Genomic DNA, 24,107 nt, shown 5'->3' on the forward strand with positions numbered 1-24,107 from the left:
CAGAGAGACAGCTCAGCTGGGCTGACTTCCCACCCCCGATGCTGCCATCAGGTGGAGGGGTGGAGAGTCAGACCAACTGGGCTGACTCCCCACCCCTGGTGCTGTGATTGGGCAGAAGGGTGGATAGACAGCCCAGCTAGGCTGACTTCCCACCCCCAACACTGCCATTGGGCGGGGGAAGAAAAAGAGACAGCCCAGCTGGGCTGACTTCTCGTCCCCAGCGCTGCCTCATAGCAAACCCCCTTTTCTTTTTTTTATATTAAAATGTAGTTCCTCCCCTTTCCCAACCATTTCTGACTTTTTGTCTCCCTTTCTATACCCTATAGATAAGTATACATAAGCCAAGACACAGGATACGCTTCAGCACTTTATTTTGGTACCAAGTTGTATTTGTTTCTTTTTTTCCTTTTTTATAATATTGTATAATTATTATGTTTATATAGTTTTTTACTGTTCTATATTACTGTTTTATTGCTACTATATGATTTAGGCCTAAATATGTAAGTTAGCATAAGTCATGTCAAGTTTCCATGTAGTTTGTCAAGTCTCCGCCTTGTCCCCATGCCCTGTTGTGTAACCTATGACTCATACCTACCCCTCCTATGTAACTTGGCTCCTGAATGAATGGGGAGCAATGAAGGTGCTTGAGAGACAATGGTAGTTGATCTAAAAATAGCTCCCTCTGAATGACCAGACCTTCAAAACCAATACCTGGACCAATGACCCAGCCACTGGAACTACCCTCAGCATTCAAGAAACAAAAGATGAGGCAACCCACCATTGTGCCAAGGATGCACATGCTCAGTAAGAACACCTGGTACCCTCTGGAATAGGATTGACATTGCCTGGACATGCCCTCTGCGGAGAACACTTACCCAGGTCTGTGGAAAGGCAGCAGGACTCCACGCCGGCAGTGGAGCACAGCGGGATCAAAACCCGTGTGCTCAAAACATAGTAAAGATCAAAGTAAAAACCCACGGTGGAGTCAGGAGGAGCTGGAACTAGCTCCTGCATCTGCCTGGGTGCGCTTTATAAAAGTGTGCTGGGGTGATTGGTCGGGTGGGCGCTCGGCACCAGGATAAAAGATCCGGCAGGAAAGAAGTTGAGGGGAGGAGGAGAAGTGGAAGTGGCAGTAGAAGTGGAAGCAGAAACAGCAGCAGCTGCAGCAACAGCATCCTTGTCTGGCTCAGAGGAGCCTGGGTGCTTAGAGGGTCCCAACATGGGAATCTGGTGGCTCCCGTGGAAGGGGAGTGTGGTGGAGATGTCAGGTGAGCAAGATTCCCAGGGGTCATTTACAGACCCAGTGTGGAAGAGGATGGCAGCAGCAACTGGGACATCAACAGGAGTGACAGGAATGGCGCTCTGATGGGGACGACAAACATCAGGTACCGGACCCAGAAAGGAAATGACGGGGCAAAGGGGACCAAATCCTGGGCAGAATCAGATACTGCATAAGCCAGGAGGAAAAGGGGGCTTCAGGAGACATTCAGCATAGATATCACCAGTAACCAAGTACCATAGCCCCATAAGCATCGAGCACCAGGGAGGGTCAGTACATCAACCCCAACGAACAACAGAATGGTTTGTGTTAGGCAGCATGTAGGGGAGGTGGAGCCCCAAGAAGACATATCGTGAGGACAACCTCCAAGGGGAGGTACCTTGGATGGCAGGACCAGACATCGTCCTTCCACTCAAAACCTATTTACCATCAAAGATGGGGCAGGAAAAACCCCTGAGGGAACTTACCCAAGGTCACTCCCGATAGCCTGGCTGCGCAGTCCAACAAGTCATGGCAAAGTTCAAGAAGAGCTTAGACGCACAGAGCTCGAGGACTAGGCACGGAAGTTTTCACCCTCCCCATAGGAGATCAGAGGTAGTCTGCCCCATAAACCCTCTTCATCTGGACCAGCACCATGCCACACCACCTATCCACCCAGAGGCCCCGCTGGCAACGACCCTCTGGACAACACCTGCTGGACAAAGATCCCTTTCCAGCCTGGCTAGGTAGCTATCACCCCCACCCTCTCTTCAAACAAGAACTTGGACCCTGTTTCTCTTCCCTACCTGGACTCCAGCCCTTCCACAGAGTCTTTCTCCTGCTGCCATTGTGAGTGCTTGTGTGTGTGTGTGTGTAAGTGCTTGTGTGAGTGTGTGTAGAAACCAAGCTGTACAGTACAGTGTTCATTTAATAAAACTGTTATTTGGACCCTGAGTTGGGTTTTGCTTTACTACGGTTTTGGCCCTGTTCCAATCTCTGCTCCTCACCCCTCTAACTTCTGTCTCATTTCTCCCTCTCCTACTTGTGGCTCACTGCCACCTTCAACACCTGTCCCATGCTCCTGTGGCTCCAGCTGTCCCAAGCTCCTCTCTGCCTGCAAACCCCTGTTTCTTTGCCACTATCTCTTCCCCACTGCTTTTTCCCCGATCTCTGCTACTGTTATTGCATTCTCCCCACTGTCTTTTCCCCTGATCTCCCAGCTTTCTGCCTCTGTCTCCTAGCTGTTTCCTCCTTGCCACTGGGCTTTTTCCCTTGCTTCCACAATGGCACCAAGTGACCCCAAGTAACCCCAGGGTCACTTGACCTTAAGTAACCCCAAGCGTCACTTCCTCAGCCAGCTTCTCTCTAGTCTACTGGTTCTAATCCCAGTTCCAGCAACTTTCACGCCTTACACTTTCTCTTTCACCTTAACCTTCTCTCAAGTACCCCAAACACACACATACATACTGTATTATCCAAGCTGGGAACTCACCTGTGTGTATGTGTAGGTGGATGGTATGTGTGTGAACTGGTGAATATACACACATATATGTCATTGTGTATGTGATATACAAATTAGTGATATGTGTGTGGGTATTGACAACTGATTGTTGTCCAATTTTTTATGTGTAGTGTATATGCGCTTGAATTGGTGACAGATATGCATGTGCCTAGGCTGGTTTGGTTGTGCATGTGCCTGAGTTGGTAGTGTGTGTATGTACCTAATTGATTTGTGTGTTTTCATATGTGCAATTGTGTTACACCCTCCTGTCTAACAGTGCAATATTGGGATCCTGACAGTTGGCCTGACCCCACAGGGCAACATCATTGGGCAGGAGTTATAGAGTCAGCCCAGCTGCCATTGCAGGGGTGTGGAGAGCAGCTCAACTGGGATGACTCCCCACCTCTGGTACTGTGATCGAGTGGGGAAGTGGGGCGGAGAGACAGCCCAGCTGTGTTGACTCTCTGTCCCCAGCAAAATGTTAAAACAGCCTTTCTGTTTCGACAGAATGGAATGGAACAGCTGTTTCAAATTTAAATGAAATTCAAAATGGAATGCTATTTCGTCAACCCATCAAAACTCAAGGTGAAATGGAACAGTGGCTTTTTGCATAGCCCTATCTCCAACCTTCCTTACAGCCATGTCTATGCCTCACAGGTGTTACCACTTAATAATTTGGGCAGGCACTTAACCCCAATCTGATATCAGACCTCCTCAGACCTTTACCCTGTTGGGGTCTTGGCCTTTTTGGCCTCTGTCCCTTTCCTATTGCTGGTCCACTCAGCCTAGGCCCATTGTATAGGGCCTGATTTGTGGGTCCCAGCCCAAGTCTTGTTTTCTCAGGTTGTGCCCTGCTTGGGCTTTGGGCCATTGGCCCTGACCTTGCTCCTCTTGGGCTGCCTCACCCTGCCTCAGGCAATGAGCCTGCTCTAGCAGTGTCTGCACCCCTGGCCCCTGTGCCCATTGCTCAGGGCTCCTGCCCACTGCCTCTGTCCTTCTAATGTACAACACCCACTGGCCCTGGCTCAGCCTTCCCTGGGCACTGGGCCCCCTGATCATTGTCCAGCTCCTGTCCAAGCTAGGTTTCAACCTTTGTCTCTTGCTGTCTTGAGGCTTCAACCTCCCTGACAAGTTCAAGCCTATGGTGTGCCCAGAATCAAGACCCCCGGCAGGACTCTAATAATTGGCATGACCCTGGCACCCCAATGTAGTTTAAAACCCCAGTCATCCCCAAACCACCTGTTTGTGGCCTCCACATACTCCCCTTTCAGTCACTCCCAAACCACCAGTTGAAACTGTAATCAAGGATTAAGTCTTCTGGCAAACACAAACTAAAACCCCTCTGGGTCCAAACATAAACAATAGCTACCTGCCTGCATAACAAGACTTCCCCTTAACCCAGGTAATATTCTCCTGTAGAGCAGGCACACTCTGTTTGCCTTCCTCAAGATAGCCCCAGTACCAGGTAGGAGTTCCCCTGTATTTCCCCTGCTCTGCAGCATATAGGGCCAGACTGCCCTTCTTGGCTCAGGGCCCATGCTTATAGTTTCGTGGCCCTGCTCCCTGTCCATCAGGTGCTTCCTTGAGCTGCTGCAGGTGTTTCCCAATTCAGCTTGTTAGCTCAACCTCAGGGTGACTTACTGCTGCTTGTCTCTTCTGTGCTCCTATCTTCCTTTGGCTTGGTAACAGAAGCATTTTTAATTATTTCCCCTTTTTGCAACCAACTGTACTGAGGGAGCCAGTCTGGGAGTGGATGATTTCTGACAAAGTACCAGGGATATTCTTTGTATACTTTGTGGCCCGACCAGAAGTTTAGAGTATTAGAAATTCCTTTTGCAATGATATTACTAACCTACTTTTATGATTCAGGAGCTATGGAAATTTTAGATAAGATTTAGATAAGTGTCTTGATATTTGTCAGCTTATTCTGATTGAACATCCAGGCACTACATATAAATATGACTATTTAATATAATCAGCCAAATATAGCCCATTTTGTGTTTGAAGATTATTCAGAGATCTAATCAGATTTTTAGAAATATGTTTGCTCATCACAAGCATCCCCAATTTAAATAGAAAAGGAGCATCACCCTAAAACTTGTTTGTGAACTGTTTACCTGTGTTGTTATGTATCTGTGACAGATGACTGGTCACCTAAATCACATCATAGATTTTACTCCTGTATTAGGATGACAACTATAAATAGAAAATAAACTTCCAGTATCTACTTTCCCTGGGCTTACTATTTTTACTAAAATGTTAAATGCACAGAGCTGTCAGGGAAAGGACAAGTAACTACCACAAGCCTAGATATGTGGAACCACAACTACTGTATTTACCTGAATCCAGGATGACTTTGAATTTAAGACAACCCTCACCAATAATTAAACTCTATACATGGACAATTTATACATTTATGTATTATACATATAATTTAATTATTGGTGGGCTGTCTTAAATTTGCAGTGGGGAAGTAGGGAAATAAGAAGTAGAGAAGTCAAGTGGTCTGATCCCTACCCTTTGCCACCTTCCTCCTCCACCATATCCCTCCCCCCAGTGCCCATACACATTGGCATGTGCCCCTGCCACCTTCCTTCCCCACCCCCCATTGTGCCTGCATCTCTGGCACATGCCGTCCACCACCACTTACCCCTTCTCAGTGACTGCTCTCCCTGCTTGGACTCCCCTGCTGCTTCCCTGCACACCCAAAGCCACCCTACCATTGCTTACTCTCCACTTCAATTCTGGCCATGGGCATGGAGCACATGGTTTCTCAGGCCCCTATGTAGCCCAGCCATAAAGCAGTGGCTGGCAGTGGCAACCCTGTTGCTGGCTACTCCATGGTTAAGCTGGGGCTGGGGTTTAAACAACCATGTGCACCATGCCCCAAGTTGGAGTGGGACTGGTGCCAGAGAGTAAGTGGCAGCAGGTGGGCAGAGGTGGCAGGGAGACAGGCCAGAGACTGTGGTGGGGGAGAGGTGGCAAAGGGACAGACAGGGAGGAAGAGGCTAAGAGGTGGCAGAAGGATGGACAGTAGCTGCTGCTCCAACTCTGATTCCAACCTAGGTTGGGCCTGGAGTTGAAGCTGCAGCAGCCACCTGCCCTCCCACTTATACTCAAATCTAAGACAAATCTATCCCACCCTCAGGGGTTAAATGGAAGAAAATGACTTTGTCTTGGATTCAAGTTACGCAGTATATGTAGTTCAGTCTTCATACCTGTTATCTCTAAAACTACACAAAAAAGGAGAAATATAAAAAAGAAAAAGGCAGGTCGATAGAAAATTGAGGTAGAAGAAGTCAGAAGAGCAAGTAAAAGTATCCAAGAATTATAACCTCTAAAATATCTTAAATGAAATACGGTTGGTGCAAGATGTCTTTTCTTGCTGGTGTTTGTCCACCCTAGACACAGAAGCAATTTCTAACTTCTACCCATTACAAAGAGAAGATTGTTTGGAGGTCAAAGGGATTTTTAAGAGGACAGTACCCATTAAATAGTATGTTTTGGAAGGGAAACAGGGAAGTGAGAATCAAGAGCTAACTCTATTATGCCTGTCCGAAATATAGATATGGACATAGGTTTCTGTGTAAAACCTGATTTTACAGGAAGGAAATGGAACACAAGTCTTGACAAAGATGGGAAACTTAGACACTGGAGGTATCACTGCCAGAGTCTGGGCTCTGGGCTGTGGCAATGGCACTGACTGGGCTGGCAGCTGCCATTCTTGTGCTTCCTCCAAGTGCATGCCCAGGACTGGCAGCAGCCTAGAGAATGCAACTGCAAGGTTTCTATTTCAGACAAGCAACAGAAAGAATCTGCCAGAAAAGCTCACTGAAACATCTGCTATCTACCTAAAAGATGATAAAGTGAGATATTGTCTCTCTCACATATGCACGCACACAGACAATCACCAACCAACCAAAAAACCTCTCTGAGCTTTTTGTGCTAAGAATATTTCCTTCTACATGTGCTACCCAAACAGGTACTGACAGACTGGATGGACATCTTGACAAGACAATGTCAGAATCATGCACTTTGCCCAGGAGTTTCAGGATTTGCTAAATTCAGTGGCTGATTTTTGTTTGTTTGTTTGTTTTTTGGGGGGGTTAATAACTTTTTTCCTTCCCCTTTTCTAAAAGCAGCCCTTCAAAGGCATCTAGCTGAACCAGCTGCAGCTTGTTGAGAGAAACCAGTTCTCCCCACCCACTCACTAAAAAAACCTGCCAATTACAACACAGTTTAATTATTTTTAATATTCTGAGTGTTTGGGATTTATTTTCTATTTTCAAGACATACTAGTGACTGTGAGGAAACAAGCCACTTGTAGTGAAAAGAGATGCCTTTAAGCTGTAAGTTTCTCCCTTGTGTAAAATACTGTTTAAACTGCCAATCTGCTGATAACCAGGTGGTATACAGTAATACATTATGCACACTGGTTGCCATTAAAAGATAAGCATTTACCAACAGTTCCCACACAGTGGGATGTGAGGTACTACATTATATCCCTCAACTTAGAATAAGTATTAACATATACTTGTGTGTTAAATTATGACAAATTCTGACATTTTAAATTACGACCGCTGTGCCATAAGTGGTACCAGCACCATTCAAAGGTTTCTGAATAAAGACTTCTGTTGGAACAGGTTGGAAATTTTCTGATGAGATCTTTTTTTCCCACACAGATGTTGCAACTTTGGTACCCATTAGGAGTGTGCAAAGCAGGCCCTATTCGATTCAGATTCGGCCCAAATCAGGGACAGCGATTTGATTCATTGATTCGGATTACTGTCCCTGATTCGATCCAGCCGAATCTGAATCTGAAGATTCAATGCTGGTTTGGAGAATCAGCAATTCAGACATAGACACAGCTTTAAAAGTTTTTTCTACATACCTTGAGGTAGCAGGGGTGGCTTGTGAACACTGCGATACTGGGGTAGACGGAGCATCCCACAGAAGTACAGGAGGGGCCCTCCACATGCTCAGTGGCAAACCCAGAAGTGGACAGGAAGTACTTGCAGCCCACTTCCAGGTTGGCTGCCAAGTACACTGGGGAGCCCCCTACTCTTCTTTGGGACACTTCATGCACCCCAGCATCACAGCACTCATGAGCCCCTGTTTCCTAGAGATATATGGAAAAAACATTTAAAGCTGTCTCTATGTCCAAATTTCCGAATCTTTCCAAATCCCTTTGAATTGATTTGGAGGATTCCAATTCAATTTGGAGAGATTAAAAGGCCCTCTGATTCTATTTGGATTCGGAGATTCAGCCACTGAACTGAGCCAAATCTCAACAGAACTGAATCAGGGACCAAAGGTTCACACAACCCTAGACCTATTCTATCAGATCTTCCTGCTTTCTTGCATTTAGAATCTTCCACCAGGATGCTTGGCTCCCATGGCTGCCCAGCTTTGCAACAGCTCTCCTACAGGGCTCCTGGCAGATCACATGACAAGCTGCTACAAAACTAGGATTTCCCAAGGCTTCCAGGCACTGTGGAAATCCTATGGGAGCCTGGCACATCTGGAAGCAAAATTTTCAGAAGTGACAAGCACTTTTGAATGAAACCACTGGATTCAAATCCCTCTGTACAAAAAGTCATTGCTCCTTCCCCCCACTTCTGCCTCCAAAATGAAACATAATGGTCTCTGTCCATGTTTCTTTTGGTTTCGCAAGATTCTAGGTGCATTGGCTCAAAAAATTTCTGTATCTAACAGTTAAAAAAGTGTTACCCTTTTGGGCCCATCTACATATGATGCTACATCACCTTAGCAATGTGCTATGGTGATGTAGCATCCACAGGTGTCTACACATGACCAGGAGCTACTTCACTATAGTGGTACACTCCCTCTGCTATAGCGTGCTGCCTCGGTAAAGTAGTGGGTAAAAATAACCACATGCTATACATATAGTGCAGTATGGGTGGTTACTGTGCCATGCTTTGGTAGTTCCCAAAAGGAAGTACTAAAGCACAAGTGCAGTAACAGCATCACCATAGGGCAACATGCAGACATGTCATTTTAAGTTAGTTGTCTTTGTTATGCTACCTCTATATGGCTTACATTACTTAACTTGGGTACATTCAGGTCTAAGAAGGATCATGTTTTCATGGTCTGCTAATCAGGTATTTTTTATGGTCATTACAACCAAGGCATCGCAAATAACTTGTCATGTTTGAATGTTTTGGCCTAAAAATTTTACTAAATATCTAAACTTAATCCACTACAAACCAAACATACTACATTGAATAGAGCAGAGAGTTTCCATCTCTTGAGAGTTCACTGCAGCCCATCACTGTTTGCCACATCAAATGTGTTCGCTGTATCTTAATCTTTCATCTACTGAAGATCAGGAGCTCTGTCAACCTGTTTTCCACATTTTATTCCACTGGCCTTGCTCTCTTAATCCCATCTTTGATTTTCCAAATAGCTTGGCAAAATCTTGTGCTTCAAAAAGTTTTTGTGCTAATCTTGTGCTTCAAAAAGTTTTTGTGCTTGTTTCTAAGTTTTTTTCTTTTCTTAATTAATCCCTTTGAAAAGATCTGAGCTGGTATCCTTTAATTTTAAGGAGTGGGGAATACTATTTTTCAAGACTAGGGGCACAATGACTGTCTATTCAGTTCTGATTTAATATGCTTCCCAGCTGGGAAATCCATGAGAAAGTTACTGCTGTAAAAATGGAATTTTGTGAGCATTTGAGGAGTGTTTCACATAGAAAGACCTTTCAGAGGATAGTTTAGTTATTCATAGCCTTTTATTTGAAACAACAGTTTCTGTTATTAGCTTTGCCACAGTGACACCCGTCACAATGAATGTATACAGAGACCAACTGTCTGTGGAGTCTCTGGCCCAAAACATACATTTAAAATGTTAATTGAACTTTAAGTAATGCACTTCAATGAAAGGTTATAATTTAACGAACTCTAGAATTACCTGTCACCAGCATCTATGTTTATGTAATGTTATTTTCCCTGTAGGTAGTTTCCAATTTAGATGTACACTAGAAAGGACATACTAGGTAGTCTTAGGGTCATGCCACATTACACTTAGCATGTGTTATATGAACTTAAAGTGCAAGTGACTGCATGTTCAAGTAGTAAAACACGTACTGAGTGCACTTGTATCAGAGCAAAGTTACAACTCCCTGGACAAGGAGTATTTCTAGATCATAGTAAGTAATACCTGTTCAGCTACTGTCAAACTGCTCCTGAGAGATAATATGAGCAATTTCCAATCCTCACCAGGCATGACATCAGCCAGGACCCCTCTGCAGTCCCAAGTCTTCGGGTGGGACAAAGAAGGCCACACACATCAGGAGGATCCTGGAGATTTCACTTGTTATGTTCCTCCAGAATCAAGTTGAAAGGCAAGAGCTCACACAGCCCTAGACAGTCATGGGGCTGGAACTGACAATCAGCCGACTGCACCAGAACCAGTTCAAGACTCCACATTAGTCATTTAGTAAGGTTAGAGATTGTAGTAAACAGTACTGTACAACTGCTCAGAACATGATCAAACTTTAATACCTTTATTTAATGCATACTATGTGCACTGTAAAACAAGGCCCTCAAAGTTGGCCATAAGTATGACTAAGTCACTTGTACTTTTCCCTTTGCTAACATCCCATAACTGTATTGCCACTGAATTTCATGACTGATTTATTTCAGAGTAAATCCTACTCAGAATCTTGCAGGGGAGTAGCTCTGAAGAAATGCGGGAATCCTGCATATACCTGAGTAATAGAGTGTAGGATAAATTTATCCTTAACTACCTCTTTTGATAACAGTAGTTGTTTATGCTTTGTGTAGGCTATCATGTGTTAACACAGACATTTTGCAAGGTACAAGTCAATAAAAGTTTTCCTGATGCAGTGTTTTAGACAGATACAAATTTCCATCATGTAAAGATGAGGGCTTTCCTATAGGCAAACCACACCCTCACTTAAATCTAACAGAAAGGTGTTATGGATGGAGAGTGGTAGTTCTCTCCATCTTCATCTACCTGTTGGGGAAGGTACAGGAAAGCTGGAATTCTGGAAGATTAGCAGAATTAAATGCAAACTTCAAAACTTGGGTGGTCACCTGTTCCGAATATACAAACGCCTTTTTAAAAACAAGAGCAAATCCCAAGTATATATCTCTATATGCTGTTACTTTTTATGAATTCAGGTTACAAAGAATAATGGAAAGATTGGATTGCAAAGAGCTGAGCAACACCATTCTCAACAGCAGGTTCCCTCAGGCTCATTGTAAAATGGAACATATTGGGCACATCTTCATGTGCATCTCACTGCTCACTTGGTACTAAAAGCAAGTACTAAACACCTAAATGCTATGACTACACTGTTACTGTGCAGTCCAGGTGGTACACAGGTCATTACTGACCCCATTGTGTGGTAGCACTGACCTACTGCATAGTAGCGGAGACATCATGGCTCGTGGCTGCCAATACTACAGTGTCATAGTGATGAGTTACATTGCCATAGCACATTGCTGTGGTGACATAGCATCTTGTATAGATGCACCTAGTATGTACTATTTGTATAGACACTTCTGAGTAGAAACTTGGGTGTAAAAATGATTCTTTCTTAATATTGTACTTAGTCCTAATAAAATCAGTTATTGTGCTCTATAAAGAATTACAAGGCCACTACTGAGCATCAAATTAATGACTTGGCTATCTTTCAGGGCTATCTTTCAGATCTCATTGAATAGCTACAAAAGTGCTGTATACCAACTACCTCCATGTACCTACTCCCCATCAAGACCAAACCAATAGTAGTTAATTTCCAATAAAAAGACTAATCCTTAACACATACCTGTGCAAAGTACTGTGCAAACATTAAATTAAATCCCTAGGAAATGCTTTGTAAAATGCTTTGGATATGTGTTTGAATGGAAATATAGGCTACTAGTAAATGGTACAAGATGTCACACATCCTAATTTAGATAATGTAAAGGAATGATACAAATGAAAGTCTGTTTTTTAGAACAGTAACATTTTCTTATATCAGAATTTCCAGCTCAAATTTTCTGCAACTGTATGGAAACCTCAAACAAAGCTTAAGATAAATTAATATGAAACTTACTGGTATATTTTTTATTTTGTAAACCAAGTAGAAAATGTAAACAATAAAAATATGAGATTTTTAAAAATAATTAATCTGTAATAGTAAAATACATACAAAACTTCTTGTGACATATGGTATATGTGAGTATTGCACAAGTGATACTCACATATAACATGTAGCCAACATGTAGCCAGACACTGGCATGTTAAAATTGTGGGATACTTCCACACCACAAAGAAGTTATTATTTCAATGAGCTACTTCCTTATGGCTTATCCACCATTTTTATCCAGCGATAAACTGTTTAATATTTATTGTAACTGGTGTTACAATTCACCACATGATAAGTCACATGTAACATATGGCAAACAGAATGTCTACCAGTCTATTATCTGCAGAGATAATATTTTGGGTGACTGATTGATAGAATTAAATGGATATTAGCCAGTAGGCCTGTGTGAAGTGACTAGTATTTGCTTTAAATTTGGATTTGGTCGATTCGGAGAACAGTGATTCGATTTGGTGATTCAAATCACTGTCCTGAATTGATTCAGCTAAATCTGATTCAGAGATTTGGATGCTGCTGAATCTCTGAATCACACAGGCCCATCCCGCACCTACTCTCCTAATACCAGCAATGGCTGCCCCGCCCACCCCAGCTCCTGGCACTTTGGAAAAAAAAAGCTCTGACTCACTGGGTGCTGCCAGATGGGGGGCAATCCCTGCTGCCACCCACTGGCCCATGCCATGTGGGGGACTCTGCATGAGCCCCCAACCTCCCCACTCCCCCATCCCCCCACCCTGGTGGCCCCTCACCCCAACTCCGGCCCTTTAAGGACCTCCCCAAACCCCAAACTCACTAGTTCTTGCAGAGTGGGGGGCCATCCCCACTGCCCCCTGTTTCCCTGCACCACATGGTGGGCTCTTCCATGAGACCCCTGAAGCCCCAAGGCCACAGCAGGAGCTGGTGAGCACAAGGGTTTTTTTTCTTAAAGGGCCAGAGCTGGGGCAAGTGGGGCAGCTGTGGGAGGGCTAGGAGAGTGGGGGGCTCATGGCAGATCCCTGCATGCAGTGTGGGGTAGTGGGATACAGCAGGGATCACCCCCTGCCTGGCAGCACCCAATGAGTTGGGGCTTTTTTTTAAAGTACCAGGAGCTGGGGTGGGCGGGGCAGCCATTGTCACCTTTAATAGTAAAATACACACAAAACTTCTTGTGATATTTATGAAGAATCATTATGGACCCAGCACTTTGTAATACATATCAATGCTCTGGAAGTAAATATAAAATCCCTAGTGCTAAAATGTGTGAATGAAAAAGATTGAAGGAGGGTGGTAAATAAAGGTAAAAAACTGGGTGGTCTTACAAGAAGATCTGCATCATGTAGTCAGCTAGGCTTATTCAAACAAAACGCATTTTAAGAAGGCCAAACGCAAGGAGGCAGATTAGGAACAAAATTTGCAGGTTAAACCAACAAAACTAGATTGTATCCTCAATCTTGTTAAAGGACTTAGGGGTCACAGAGCATAAGCAACTGAGCATAATCTTATAGCATGATTCTGTGGGGGAAAAAGGCTAAATGGAACAAAAAAGAATACAGTAGTGAGTAGAGGTAAAAAGGTGACCTTACCTCTGTAAATGGCATGTGTGAAACCAGTACTATGTTCTGTTTTGGTTTCCTTATATTAAAAAAAGATGATTTTGAACAATTGATAAGACTACATAGAAGAGACCTAAAAATTATTCTGATGACAGTATCTTTATTGTGAGAGATTTAAGGAATTCTCTATCTGTTTAGTTTGCCAAAAAGATCAAGAGAGGACTTGATTACAATAATAACTGCCTTCAAAAGGGGAAAATTAAAACACTTTTTAGTATGCAGTAATTTAGTGAAAAATACCATAACAAAACCCATGATTGGCTGTAAATGTGGATATTCTAATTAGAGAGAAAACACACATTTTTAACACTGAAGATGATTAGCCAGTCGAACAAGCCACCACGTAATCACATAGATTTCTCCATCTCTTGCAGTTTTCAGATCAACAAATACTTGTTACTGGGCTCAGTAAAAGACTAACTTGATGGCATTCTGTGGCCCATGCTACATACACATAAGATAATCTAATGATCCCTTCTGGCCTTAAAACCTATGCATCAATGAATAACTTCTGGTTATGTCAATACCACATCTCCAGTGCTCCCTAAGAATATCACTCCTGAGCAGCTCTACCCACCCACTCCAACTAATGTGCCAAACCTTGAAAAGAGGCAGCGGAGCCATTCCTGGAGTTCTCTCTTCTGCTGCTTTCAAAATCAAACTTCAACACATTGGAGAGAAGCGTTGGGGAACACCACTGGAGGGGTTTCATTGCAGGGTTTGGCATATAAAACAGTAGCAGGGGTGGCGGGTGTCATGATTTAGAGCAACCCCGCCAGCACTACTGCATCACAGTTTAGATATAACCATAAGATGATATTAAAAGAGGGGATAAATGTTTATGCTAACTTTTCCCTTTCAATTCTGCATAGATTTACAAAATCACAAAGAGCTGAAGATTTTGTTTTCCACTCTATAATGTAATGCATGCTGTGCAACAAAACAACAGTGGTCATGGGGGAGCTCAGAAGCTTTGTGTATCAGGTGCTACCATACATAAAGAATAGTATACAATTTTGTATAATAAATCATTTCAGATATAGTTACTGTACTGGGAAAAAAAAACCTGCCAACATTCAGATTTTACATAATTAATATGGGCCGTGATCCAGAACAATGCAATTTGCTTACTGACTTTGGACCAGACTCATGACATAGTGTTTAAGTCACCACTTAAGAATGTTCTTAAGTGTCACTTACTTCATTTGAAACTGAGCACATACTGAAAGGCTGCCCTGAATAAGGCTGTTTTCCTAACTTGTTTGGTATTAAAAACAAAAGTAATAGTTGAAAACAATTTGAAATTAAATTTTCATATTTTAAAATGCATCAGTTAGTTTAAATTTATAATATTAGCAATGTACAATGATATCAGCCTAATAATTCAATCCTTTTTGACTTTGCTATGAACCTAGATTTTAAAACAAGCAAACAAAAAAATCCTCAATCTCAAAACAAAGTTCAGTCAAAACCTCTTAATTTAACTCTGAAATCCTACATAATTGCTCCCTTTGCATGTTTTGCATGTGGTTAGGAATTCCTATACTGTTCTTGCTCATAACAGAAGTTTTTAATGTACTTAAAAACTCAAATCAAAGTGGCCTGACTTTTAGATCGTCTGAAGCTCAGTAAGAATAATGGCATTGAATATCTTAAAAAAAAAAAATTGGTCACTTTAACTCAGTCATCTGGGGAACTTCCTGATTGCATCATCACTGGAGACTGAACCTGAGGCCTCTAGCTTCAAAAGGCCACACCCATCCTTGAATTAAAGGAGCCACTCCATTATCTGGATACAGTAATAGACTAGTGTGCTCATATATGATATAGCCACTAGAGGAAGACAAAAGTAAATGTTAGTAGATTTTATACCAGTATTTTAAGGTGAGATTGTCATAAATGAATTGAAGAATACTTCTCCTTGATTTTCAGGAGGTCCTAAGTCAGTTAAAAATCCCATCTATAGGTGCAGAATTTTAGCAACTCAATTTTAAATATGTTGATTTATAGTTAGTCAAAAACAGAAAACCCTGCTTTAAATGATAATCTTTTTTAAAAGAATGTTGCAGCTAAAATACATGCTAAAAGGAAAGAACTGAATGTGGTAAATAATATTGTCGTAGTACAAAAGTCAAAACATAGGACAAAGAGATATATATCCTTTTTTGTAGACCCAGAGCAGAAAGGTGAGCCAGCTACTGTTACAATATTTATTACATTTTAGTGAAACACAGGGAGCTACATGCTACCAACTACTAGCTGTATTAAGAACAGCATCACCATATAATTCAAAGAGCATCAAGTATAGGTTTTCTGCATTCTTGTTAAGAACATGATGTAGCATATAAAATGTATTTAAAAACTAGAGAGAGAAACACCACTTACTACTCATAGATTTGTGGTATTAATATTAGACTGGTTAAGCTGCTTTGGCCTCTTTAGCTGGCTTCTTAACACTAACAACTATGAGAAAAATTTCAGAGAACAGAATCAAGAAAGAGCACTGGTAATTTCTAGAGTCCATTGGCCAAACTCAACTCTGCTTATAGAAGTATAAGTTAAGAGTAGTTCCATGAAGGGAAACAAACACTGAAGCTAGGGAAGTGGTATCAGTTTAAAAGCACTTCAATATCTCTCTGTCCTCTCTACTTCATGTTACTCTTCTTCTTGCCTTAGCAGGAGAAATTTCCAAGCAAAGTTATGCTCTGAAGTGGTACCATTGTGCTTCAAGGCTTGTTAGCTGCTCTGCACAATTGAGGACATGATATGCATTGGGGGCTTAAAAAAAAAGCAAGTCAGCCAAAATGAAGTATGTGGAATATGGGCTATGACTTTGTTTTGCATCTATACCTATGAATATAGAAAGAGGCCAAGACATAAATTTAAAGATTTGGTTGGCTACATGGAGTGGCCAATCCTTTCAGAAGTTGAACCCTTGTTCTTCCTAGGTAGTGATCAGGGTTGCCAAATATCTGTAAATTTATGGACTTGTTCTGAGAAGGAGTGTTGTCTCAGGACTTTGTGGACCCCTCCGCTCCTAGCTATGTTCTGCTGCTGATGCAATTCAGTCCAATTGGTTGCTTGAAATACTGCTGGGTCACAGGTAGGCTTCTTTGGGGTCTGAGCTGGGACAAGATCAACAGAGGTGCTGGGGGCAAGGCTGAAGGAGTGGGCTAGGTAGCTCAGTATATGCAAGGTACAGTCAAGGGCATATGAATGTAGGTGTTAGTAAGGAACCCCAAGGGTGGGGACAGCACAGTTTAAAACCACTGCTGCAGTCAAGCAGGGTTACCAACTCAAGAATTTATTTTTTAATGCACATCTTTTACTGACAAACAAACTTGTTTACTTGTTTACCAAGGATGATGCTAACCCTCTAAATTGAACCCAGCCTTTCTAACTGGGATCTGGCAGTAGGGCAGGGCCTGGCAGAAGACTTAGATTTACATTACATAAAACATCTATCAGTAAAAGCATGCATCAGTAAAAAAAAGTATGGTTTTTAGTAAAGATAAATTAGTATGAAACTAACTGGTGTATTTTTATTTTGTAAACTAAGTAGAAAACTTAAACAATAAAAATATGAGACTTTTTAAAATAATTCACCTTTAATAGTAAAATACATACAAAACTTCTTGTGATATTTATGAAGAATCATTTTCTGCAGATTGTCAGAAATTTTTTTTTTCTTGGGTTAGCAACCCCAGTGGTGATGAAAAGTAGGGCTATGCGAAATGGCTACATTTCATTTCAGTTTCAGATTTGGCATTTTGGAGAGACAGTGATTTATTTCGGTGTTTCAGATCACTGTTCTATTTTGATTTGGCCGAGTCTGTTTTGGAGGTTCGATGCTGTTTTGGTCATAGGCTATAATGGGGAATCACTAAAATGCTTTGTCATTTCTTGCCTGATTCAAATGAAAATTACAGAGATGGTAGCCCCTTCTGAGTGCATGAAACCTGCCAAGATTCAAGGAGATAGGTGCAGGGTTTTTTTGTGAAACTGCACCTCTAATTGTTCAAAGCAAAACTCTTTTATCACTTGCTGGCAGCAGCAGGATGCTGTCATCCCTCATGCAGACCTTGGGGCCCACACCCCTGGAAAGAGTCCAGCACAGTCTTGCAGCCCTCCTGGAGGCCACGGGCACCTGGATCTGCAGGCGGGAAGGAGCAGGCTGCCACTGCCAGCTGGGGCCAGTGCCAGCACTAGGGTCTTCCCAACACTCAACACAGGCTGTGCCAGGCAGACTTGGGTGCTGGTGTTAGCCCCAGCTGACAGGGGCAGCATGTTGTCATCCACATGCTCCACAGCCAGTGAGTGTAGAGCTTTAAAAAAAAAAGCAAAAAAAGCCCGGAACTCACCAGATGGAGCAGTGGTAACTGGGGCTCCTGGGGGCTCGTGGCAGAGCTCCCCCACACAGTACAGGGGAGCGCGGGGCAGCAGCGATTACCCCCGCACTTGGCACCTGCATAGCAGCTGCCCCATCGTGCAGATGTAGCATGGCTCAGCAGGGCTCTGCATGCTGTCTGGGAGTTGGGGCAGCTCCACCTGTTAGCCAGAGCTCCTGGTTCAATTCCCCAGCTCTCTGATCACTTTCCCCAGCTCTGTGATCGAGGAACCCAGAAGGCCCCCAGATCCACGTGTGGGGTTTCAGCAGGTGGCTGCTGCTGCATGCTGGGGCCCATGACAGCTGCTCGGCACAGCCCCCGCTGAGCACTGGGAAGACTGCAGTGTTGCTGCTGGCCCCAGCTTGGAGCAGCAGCCTGCTGAAACCCAGCACACAGATCTGGGGGCCTGTTCCCCTCCAGGAAGAACTGGGGGAATGATCAGAGAGCTGGGGAACTGAACTGGGTGCTGGGGAGTCAAGCCGGGGGCTGGGGAATTGAGCCCAGGACTGGGGAATCAAATCAGGATCTGGAGGAATGTTCTCAGGTCCCTGAAGATTCCCCCACTTCCCAGTCTGAATCCTCAGCTCTCTGATTGCTTCCCCATCTGTTCCTGGGGGGTGCAGGCCCCTGGATAATGTGGGATACCAGAAGGCTGCCACTGCCAGCTGGGGATGGTGGCAGTTCTGGTATATTTCCCCAGCTGGAGGCAGCCTGCTGAAACCCCTCATGGGAACAGCAAGGGAATGATCAGAGTGGTGGACAATGAACCAGGAGTTTCGGCTGACATGTGGATCCATCCCAGCTCCAGGAGAGCATGCGGCACCCTGCCAAACTGTGCTGCACCCATGCCATGGGGCAGCTGCCACACGATTGCCAAGTGAGAGGGGTGATCTCCACTGCCTCCTACTACCCAATGCTGCATGGGGGAGGGCTCTGCCACAAGCCCTCAGAGGCCCCAATCACCACTGCCAGAACCAGTGAGTGTGGGGCTTTTTTAAATTTATTTTTTAATCTCTGCACACTGGCTGCAGAGCAGGAAGATGATAGCATGCTACTGCTGCCAGCTGGGGACAGCACCAGCACCTGAATCTGCTCAGCACAGCCCATGCTGTGCGCCATGGAGAACCCAGTACTGGCACTCACCCTGGCTGGTAGTGGCAGTCTGCTGTCATCTCACACTCAGATCCAGGTGCCTGCACCCCCCAGGAGGACTATGGGGCTGTGCCAGACTCCTCCCAGGGGAAGCAGACCCCCAGATCTACGTGAATGATGACAGCATGCTGCTGCTGCCAGCAAGTGATAGGAGTTTTGCTTTGAACAGTTTGAGGTGCAATTTCACAGAAACCCCTGCACCTATCTCCTTGAAGCTTGGTGGGAGACATGCCCCCAGAAGGAGCTACCATCCCTGCAATTTTCATCTGAATCAGGCAAGAAATGACAAAGTTATAGGCATTTTCATGATTTCCCATTATAGCCTATGGGCAAAATGTTGAAATGCATCGAAACAGTGTCAAAACAGCAAAACAGTTTCGATGAAATGAAACAGAACAGTGCTTCGAAACAGAGAAATAAAACACTGATGCTTCAAAATGCTAAAACAGAAGTTGAAATGAAATGCTGCTGTTTCTCACAGCCCTATTGTTCAACTTCTAAACCCCCAGGAGCCACATGCCATGGAGGCTGCACACTGTATTGGTCACATCAGGTACTCCATGTGGACACTCCCCCTATCCCACCTATACACCGTGTGGTCCCGCTCAACCCCCACTCTAATGTGCAGGTGCTACCATCCCCTTCTCCCAGTATGGCTTTGGACTCATCCTTTGCTCTCCACACTACCCCATGTCCTGGGGCAAAGGCAGGAGACAGCAGCTGAAGGACAGAGAAGGAGAACTAGAAACTCCAGGAGCTATTGCAGCTGGAGCAATGAGGGGAGTGGCAGCTGAGTGAGAACCTTGAAGCCAAATATTAACAGCTCATGGGCTACTGGTTAGGCAACCATACTATAGATAATACTACTGTCTTCAGCAATGGTCCATTTTGTGGGAGAAGCTATCATACCTACATGGACTTATATGTACCATCATCATTGACCACACCTGTGAAAATCTTTTAAGAACAGATGAGGCATCTCTTATCTTCTGTGGGTATAATGTAATATGTAAGAAAGAATCAAAACCTTTCTAACAAACTTATTGTCCATTCACTTGTGATAAGCAAGATCTGGGAGGTCTAGCTAGAGTCTTAGTCATCCAGTACATCCTGGAGAGTGACATTTGGACCGACTATGAAGAACACATGCCAGTTTCACAGGCCTCTGTATAAACCTCCCTTTTGAAAGTTGTAATTCAACATTAAAATCATTTTACCAATGCCTTTCAGCATCAGCACAAATAACTTGTCTGAAGTCTTTTTTTCAGCTACCAGTAAAATATTCGCTTATTCCTTACTCTTGACAGGTGGTAATAAGGTTCTCCTATTTCTGAGTATCTTTCATTTGAAGACTATTTTTATATACTATTATTTAACTGCAGATATTTTAAAATAGAGATGACTGTATGTTGAGTCTGAATAGTACTTAAACAACTATCTTCCAAAATTCAATATCTTATATAATACCATTTTAGCTTCTTTTTATGGGATTTAGGTTCCTACTTATGCCAGGTATGCTATTGACATGGTCTGGATTTCCTAGTTACATCAAATATTTATATAAACCCTGGATTTTATTTGGGACTATATTTGTTGTATAGGTAATTGTGTGTTTGCAAAATTCCATTGGCTAAAAAGAAAGAAAAATGCATTAAAATGTTGTTCTGAATGGACATATTAATAGAATTGTAATATATTGCAGCTAATACATGTCATCAGCAAATAAACATTATTTAGGATATATTTGTAATTAAAGTACTTTGGTCCCACCATCACATGTTGGTCCTTTCCCGTGTAAAAATACAAAAAGATGAGGAAATATCAAAAAATGAGGAAAGAGAAATGAAAAAACAGAGCAGTAGGGTCTTTGCCTTAATAAGGGCAATAACAAAAACACAATCCTTATAAAACAATAAAACATATACTTACAACATAACAACATCACAATAAACACACAATCTTATATCCTAATATGAATTATAATAATTGCTGAATTAATTTAGGGTAGGATTTTCAAAAACTCTTGAGACACCGGCCTAACTTTGCATCTACTTAAGTCAATAACAACACTTTCATACACTAGTGACAGTACCAGTGTTATCACTTATGAAAATGCTAATTGCATTGATGCTGCTTTTGCATTTGTCAGGGGAGAGGGAGGAGAGACAGATAAAGTGTGAAAGACAACCACAACAACAAAAGATCTACAACACTCTGTGAATCAGCTGCAAAAATTAACTCTAACTGGGGGGAACAGCAGGAAAACTTACCATAATTAAACCTGGATCTGCTTTAACTATTTCATTTTCTACCCTATCTTGTGGAAGTTACCACATATTTCATTTAGGTGTACATTGTTGTGGTTTAGCTTCCCTTTATTGGAAATCTACAGACAAAACATGTAGACTAGATCAGCTAATGCATGCTCATGAGTATGTAGATTGTCCCTCCTCTTTAAAGTGGCTTAATTTTTCAATTACCCACCATTGAAGTTTGTTTCTCTGCTGCAGTGGGCACTACTCACAAGTTCTTTCTATTTTGAAAGGTCTATCAGTCAGGGTCCCTCCAGATGAGCAGGTAAAAGCATGTGATGGGATCTGATGGGCAATCCACACAATTGCACTTCCTGCCATGCCACCCATGCATGGCAGGAGGCATGATTGTGAGATCATTCATTAGATCCTTTCATGCCTCACAACCAGTGCAATGGAAGCTTGGGATCAGGGGGAGTGGGTGCCTGGGGTTAGTTAGATAAAGTTAGGCAATTATTGCAGAAACTAACTGATGCCACAGGCTAGGGACAAGCATTATACATAAACCAGTTTAAGTGATCAGAAACTGGTTTAAACCTGTAACAGTAAAGACATTCAGTTCACATAAACCAGCTTGAAAATGGCTGAAAATTTTGAGATAAACCTGGTTTAATGTAGTATCAGACTTAAATGATTAGGGTCAAACCAGTTTATATAATGTCTGTCCCAAACCTCTTCTTAGTTTAAATTAAACCAGACTTTTCCAGCATCCCAGATGCTTTGCAGCCCTGGGCTGGGCTAGGCTGGGCTGGGCTAGACTGTCCTCCTCAGAGCAGGGCTGGCCTCTCCCCTCTGGCTGGCCCCCTGGCTGGAGTTCTGGCAGAAACTGCCTGGCTCCCCCCTGCCTCTCCCTCCCACTCTGCTCAAACAGAGATTCCTTGTTCCCCTCTCCCACAGCATGGACTGTAGCCAGCATGTGGTATGCCAGCTAATGCTGAGAGGTGTCTGTGTAAGGGAGACAGAACGAAGGCAGACAGGACAGTGTCCACTTAGGGGTTTTGGAACTAATCAACAGGTAACTGGTAATGTCCCTCCATTCCCTGCTTGTAAAGTAGTTTAAGAAAAGCTTGAGCTAATGTGAGAGGATTTTGTTTTCTTGGTGGCTGTGTTATCAACTCCCGGCTTGCTCGCTCCCTGGTCAGGAGCAGCAAGGGGTGGGGGCTCCGCAATCAGAGTATCCTGCCAGGGCTTGCCAGGGCCCCCCCACCAGCTCAGCACTCTGGGAGGGAAGGGAGTGCTGCTCTAGTGCCCCCTGGCTTCTAGCCTGACCCACTGCAGGCATGTGCCTGAATTTCTTCAGTCCAGACAGAACATCTGTATGGTTGAAAACCAGTTCAGCCTAGCCAGGTTAAACTAACCTGCAAAGAATTAATCAGTTCAGGCTCAGGCTTTTTGAATACCTGTCCCAAGCCACAAAGGACTGACTTAAGGCAGAAAATAAGAAACAGGAAGAACTGAAATCCTAACAGTAAAGTTTCTGTTTCCATAACTGTGTCATTTGAAAGAAATAGAAGCAAGGAAAAATATGATGAGCAAAAAAATTGGACTGCAGATACTTTTTGTTTTCTTTATTTGTTTCTTTTTCTTTTTTTCTTTAGGTTAATGGATTTTTAAAGACTTCACCAGAAGGATGGGGAACTTGCAATTAGTCTTCTACAACAGGGTCCACAGAATTCTTGGGACTATATTCATATAATTGTGGAATGTGCTAACAGCAAAGTAGAAATAAAATAATTACTTACATTCTGAGCTGCCATTTGTTGGAACCAAAGTGAAGTTGGAGGCCCAAGGGTTACGCACAATGTCTTGCCAATGAATAGTGTCCGCATAGCAAAGAAATTTGTTCTGGCCAACATACACTCCTCCATTCAGTATTTCTGTGTCAAAGAAAAAAACATACTTCCTAAGACTTTTGGCACAGAGCTTATTGAACATACTCACTGGTTTTTCAGGTGGGATAGGACCTTTGAATTAAATACAAGAAGTATGACTAAAATTTAACACTTGTAAAATTGAAGGGCAAGTAGCCATTGTAAAATGAAAACATCCGTTTATACACAGAAGAGTCCTACATAGCTACAGGTTATATTGTCTTTACACCACTTAGACAAAGTGATGTCACAGTCTTTCACTGAGTTACTGGGAACACCTACTATTCCAGTCTAAACAGGGAAGTACTATACAATTAAATGTGCTACACAATTATTCTGATAAAAAAGTCTCTTCCAAGAGTTTGTTGAGATGAAATGAAATGAAGTGGTACATTCACCAGTCCATAATCAGGCACATAGTTTAATTATGTGAATAGAATTAATGCCCCGCCCCGCCTCTCCCCCCATGAATGACATTTTCCTGGAAGTGAAATTTCTGTGATTCTGAACTGGATGCAAGTGGGTGCAAATGTCATGACCCTAAAAACCATTCTCTACAATTGCAATTATAATATAGGTCTGTTGGGGAGGGGACAAGGGAGGGAGGTTCTCTCCATTTTATTCTATAGTTATAAGTGATGGCTTTAAGCAAGGTTTTCAAGACCTCCAGTTAAATCTCCTAAAATCATCCATGGTATAGATCGTATTCTCTAATTCACTTGAACTGTGAGAGTACAGAAAAAAAGATGCATGTAACTACCCTCTGAGCTTTATGGCTAAGTACAAACATTAAAAAAGCCCAAGGCTGAATTGATTCAGTCTTTGCAGGTTAGTTTAACAACTGCACAGATTAAACTGATTAACAAGTGAACAGACATTTACTTTTTGCAGCCACCTGCC

At 43.0% G+C, this 24,107-nt stretch overlaps 1 protein-coding gene across 8 annotated transcripts in view; it reads right to left on the reverse strand.

Moving 5' to 3' along the window:
• Positions 1–24,107, reverse strand: part of ERBB4 (erb-b2 receptor tyrosine kinase 4) — a 1,162,978-nt gene that overhangs the window by 353,136 nt on the left and 785,735 nt on the right. For all 8 annotated transcript variants that reach the window (XM_090044919.1, XM_090044916.1, XM_090044918.1 and 5 more), the window contains exon 4: positions 23,079–23,213. In XM_090044919.1, coding sequence (XP_089901045.1) covers positions 23,079–23,213 — 135 coding nt within the window. The remainder of the gene's footprint in view (positions 1–23,078; positions 23,214–24,107) is intronic.

The sequence above is a fragment of the Crocodylus siamensis genome, chromosome 4 (assembly GCF_052110815.1).
Source record: "Crocodylus siamensis isolate JL-2025a chromosome 4, ASM5211081v1, whole genome shotgun sequence".
Lineage (NCBI taxonomy): Eukaryota > Metazoa > Chordata > Crocodylia > Crocodylidae > Crocodylus > Crocodylus siamensis.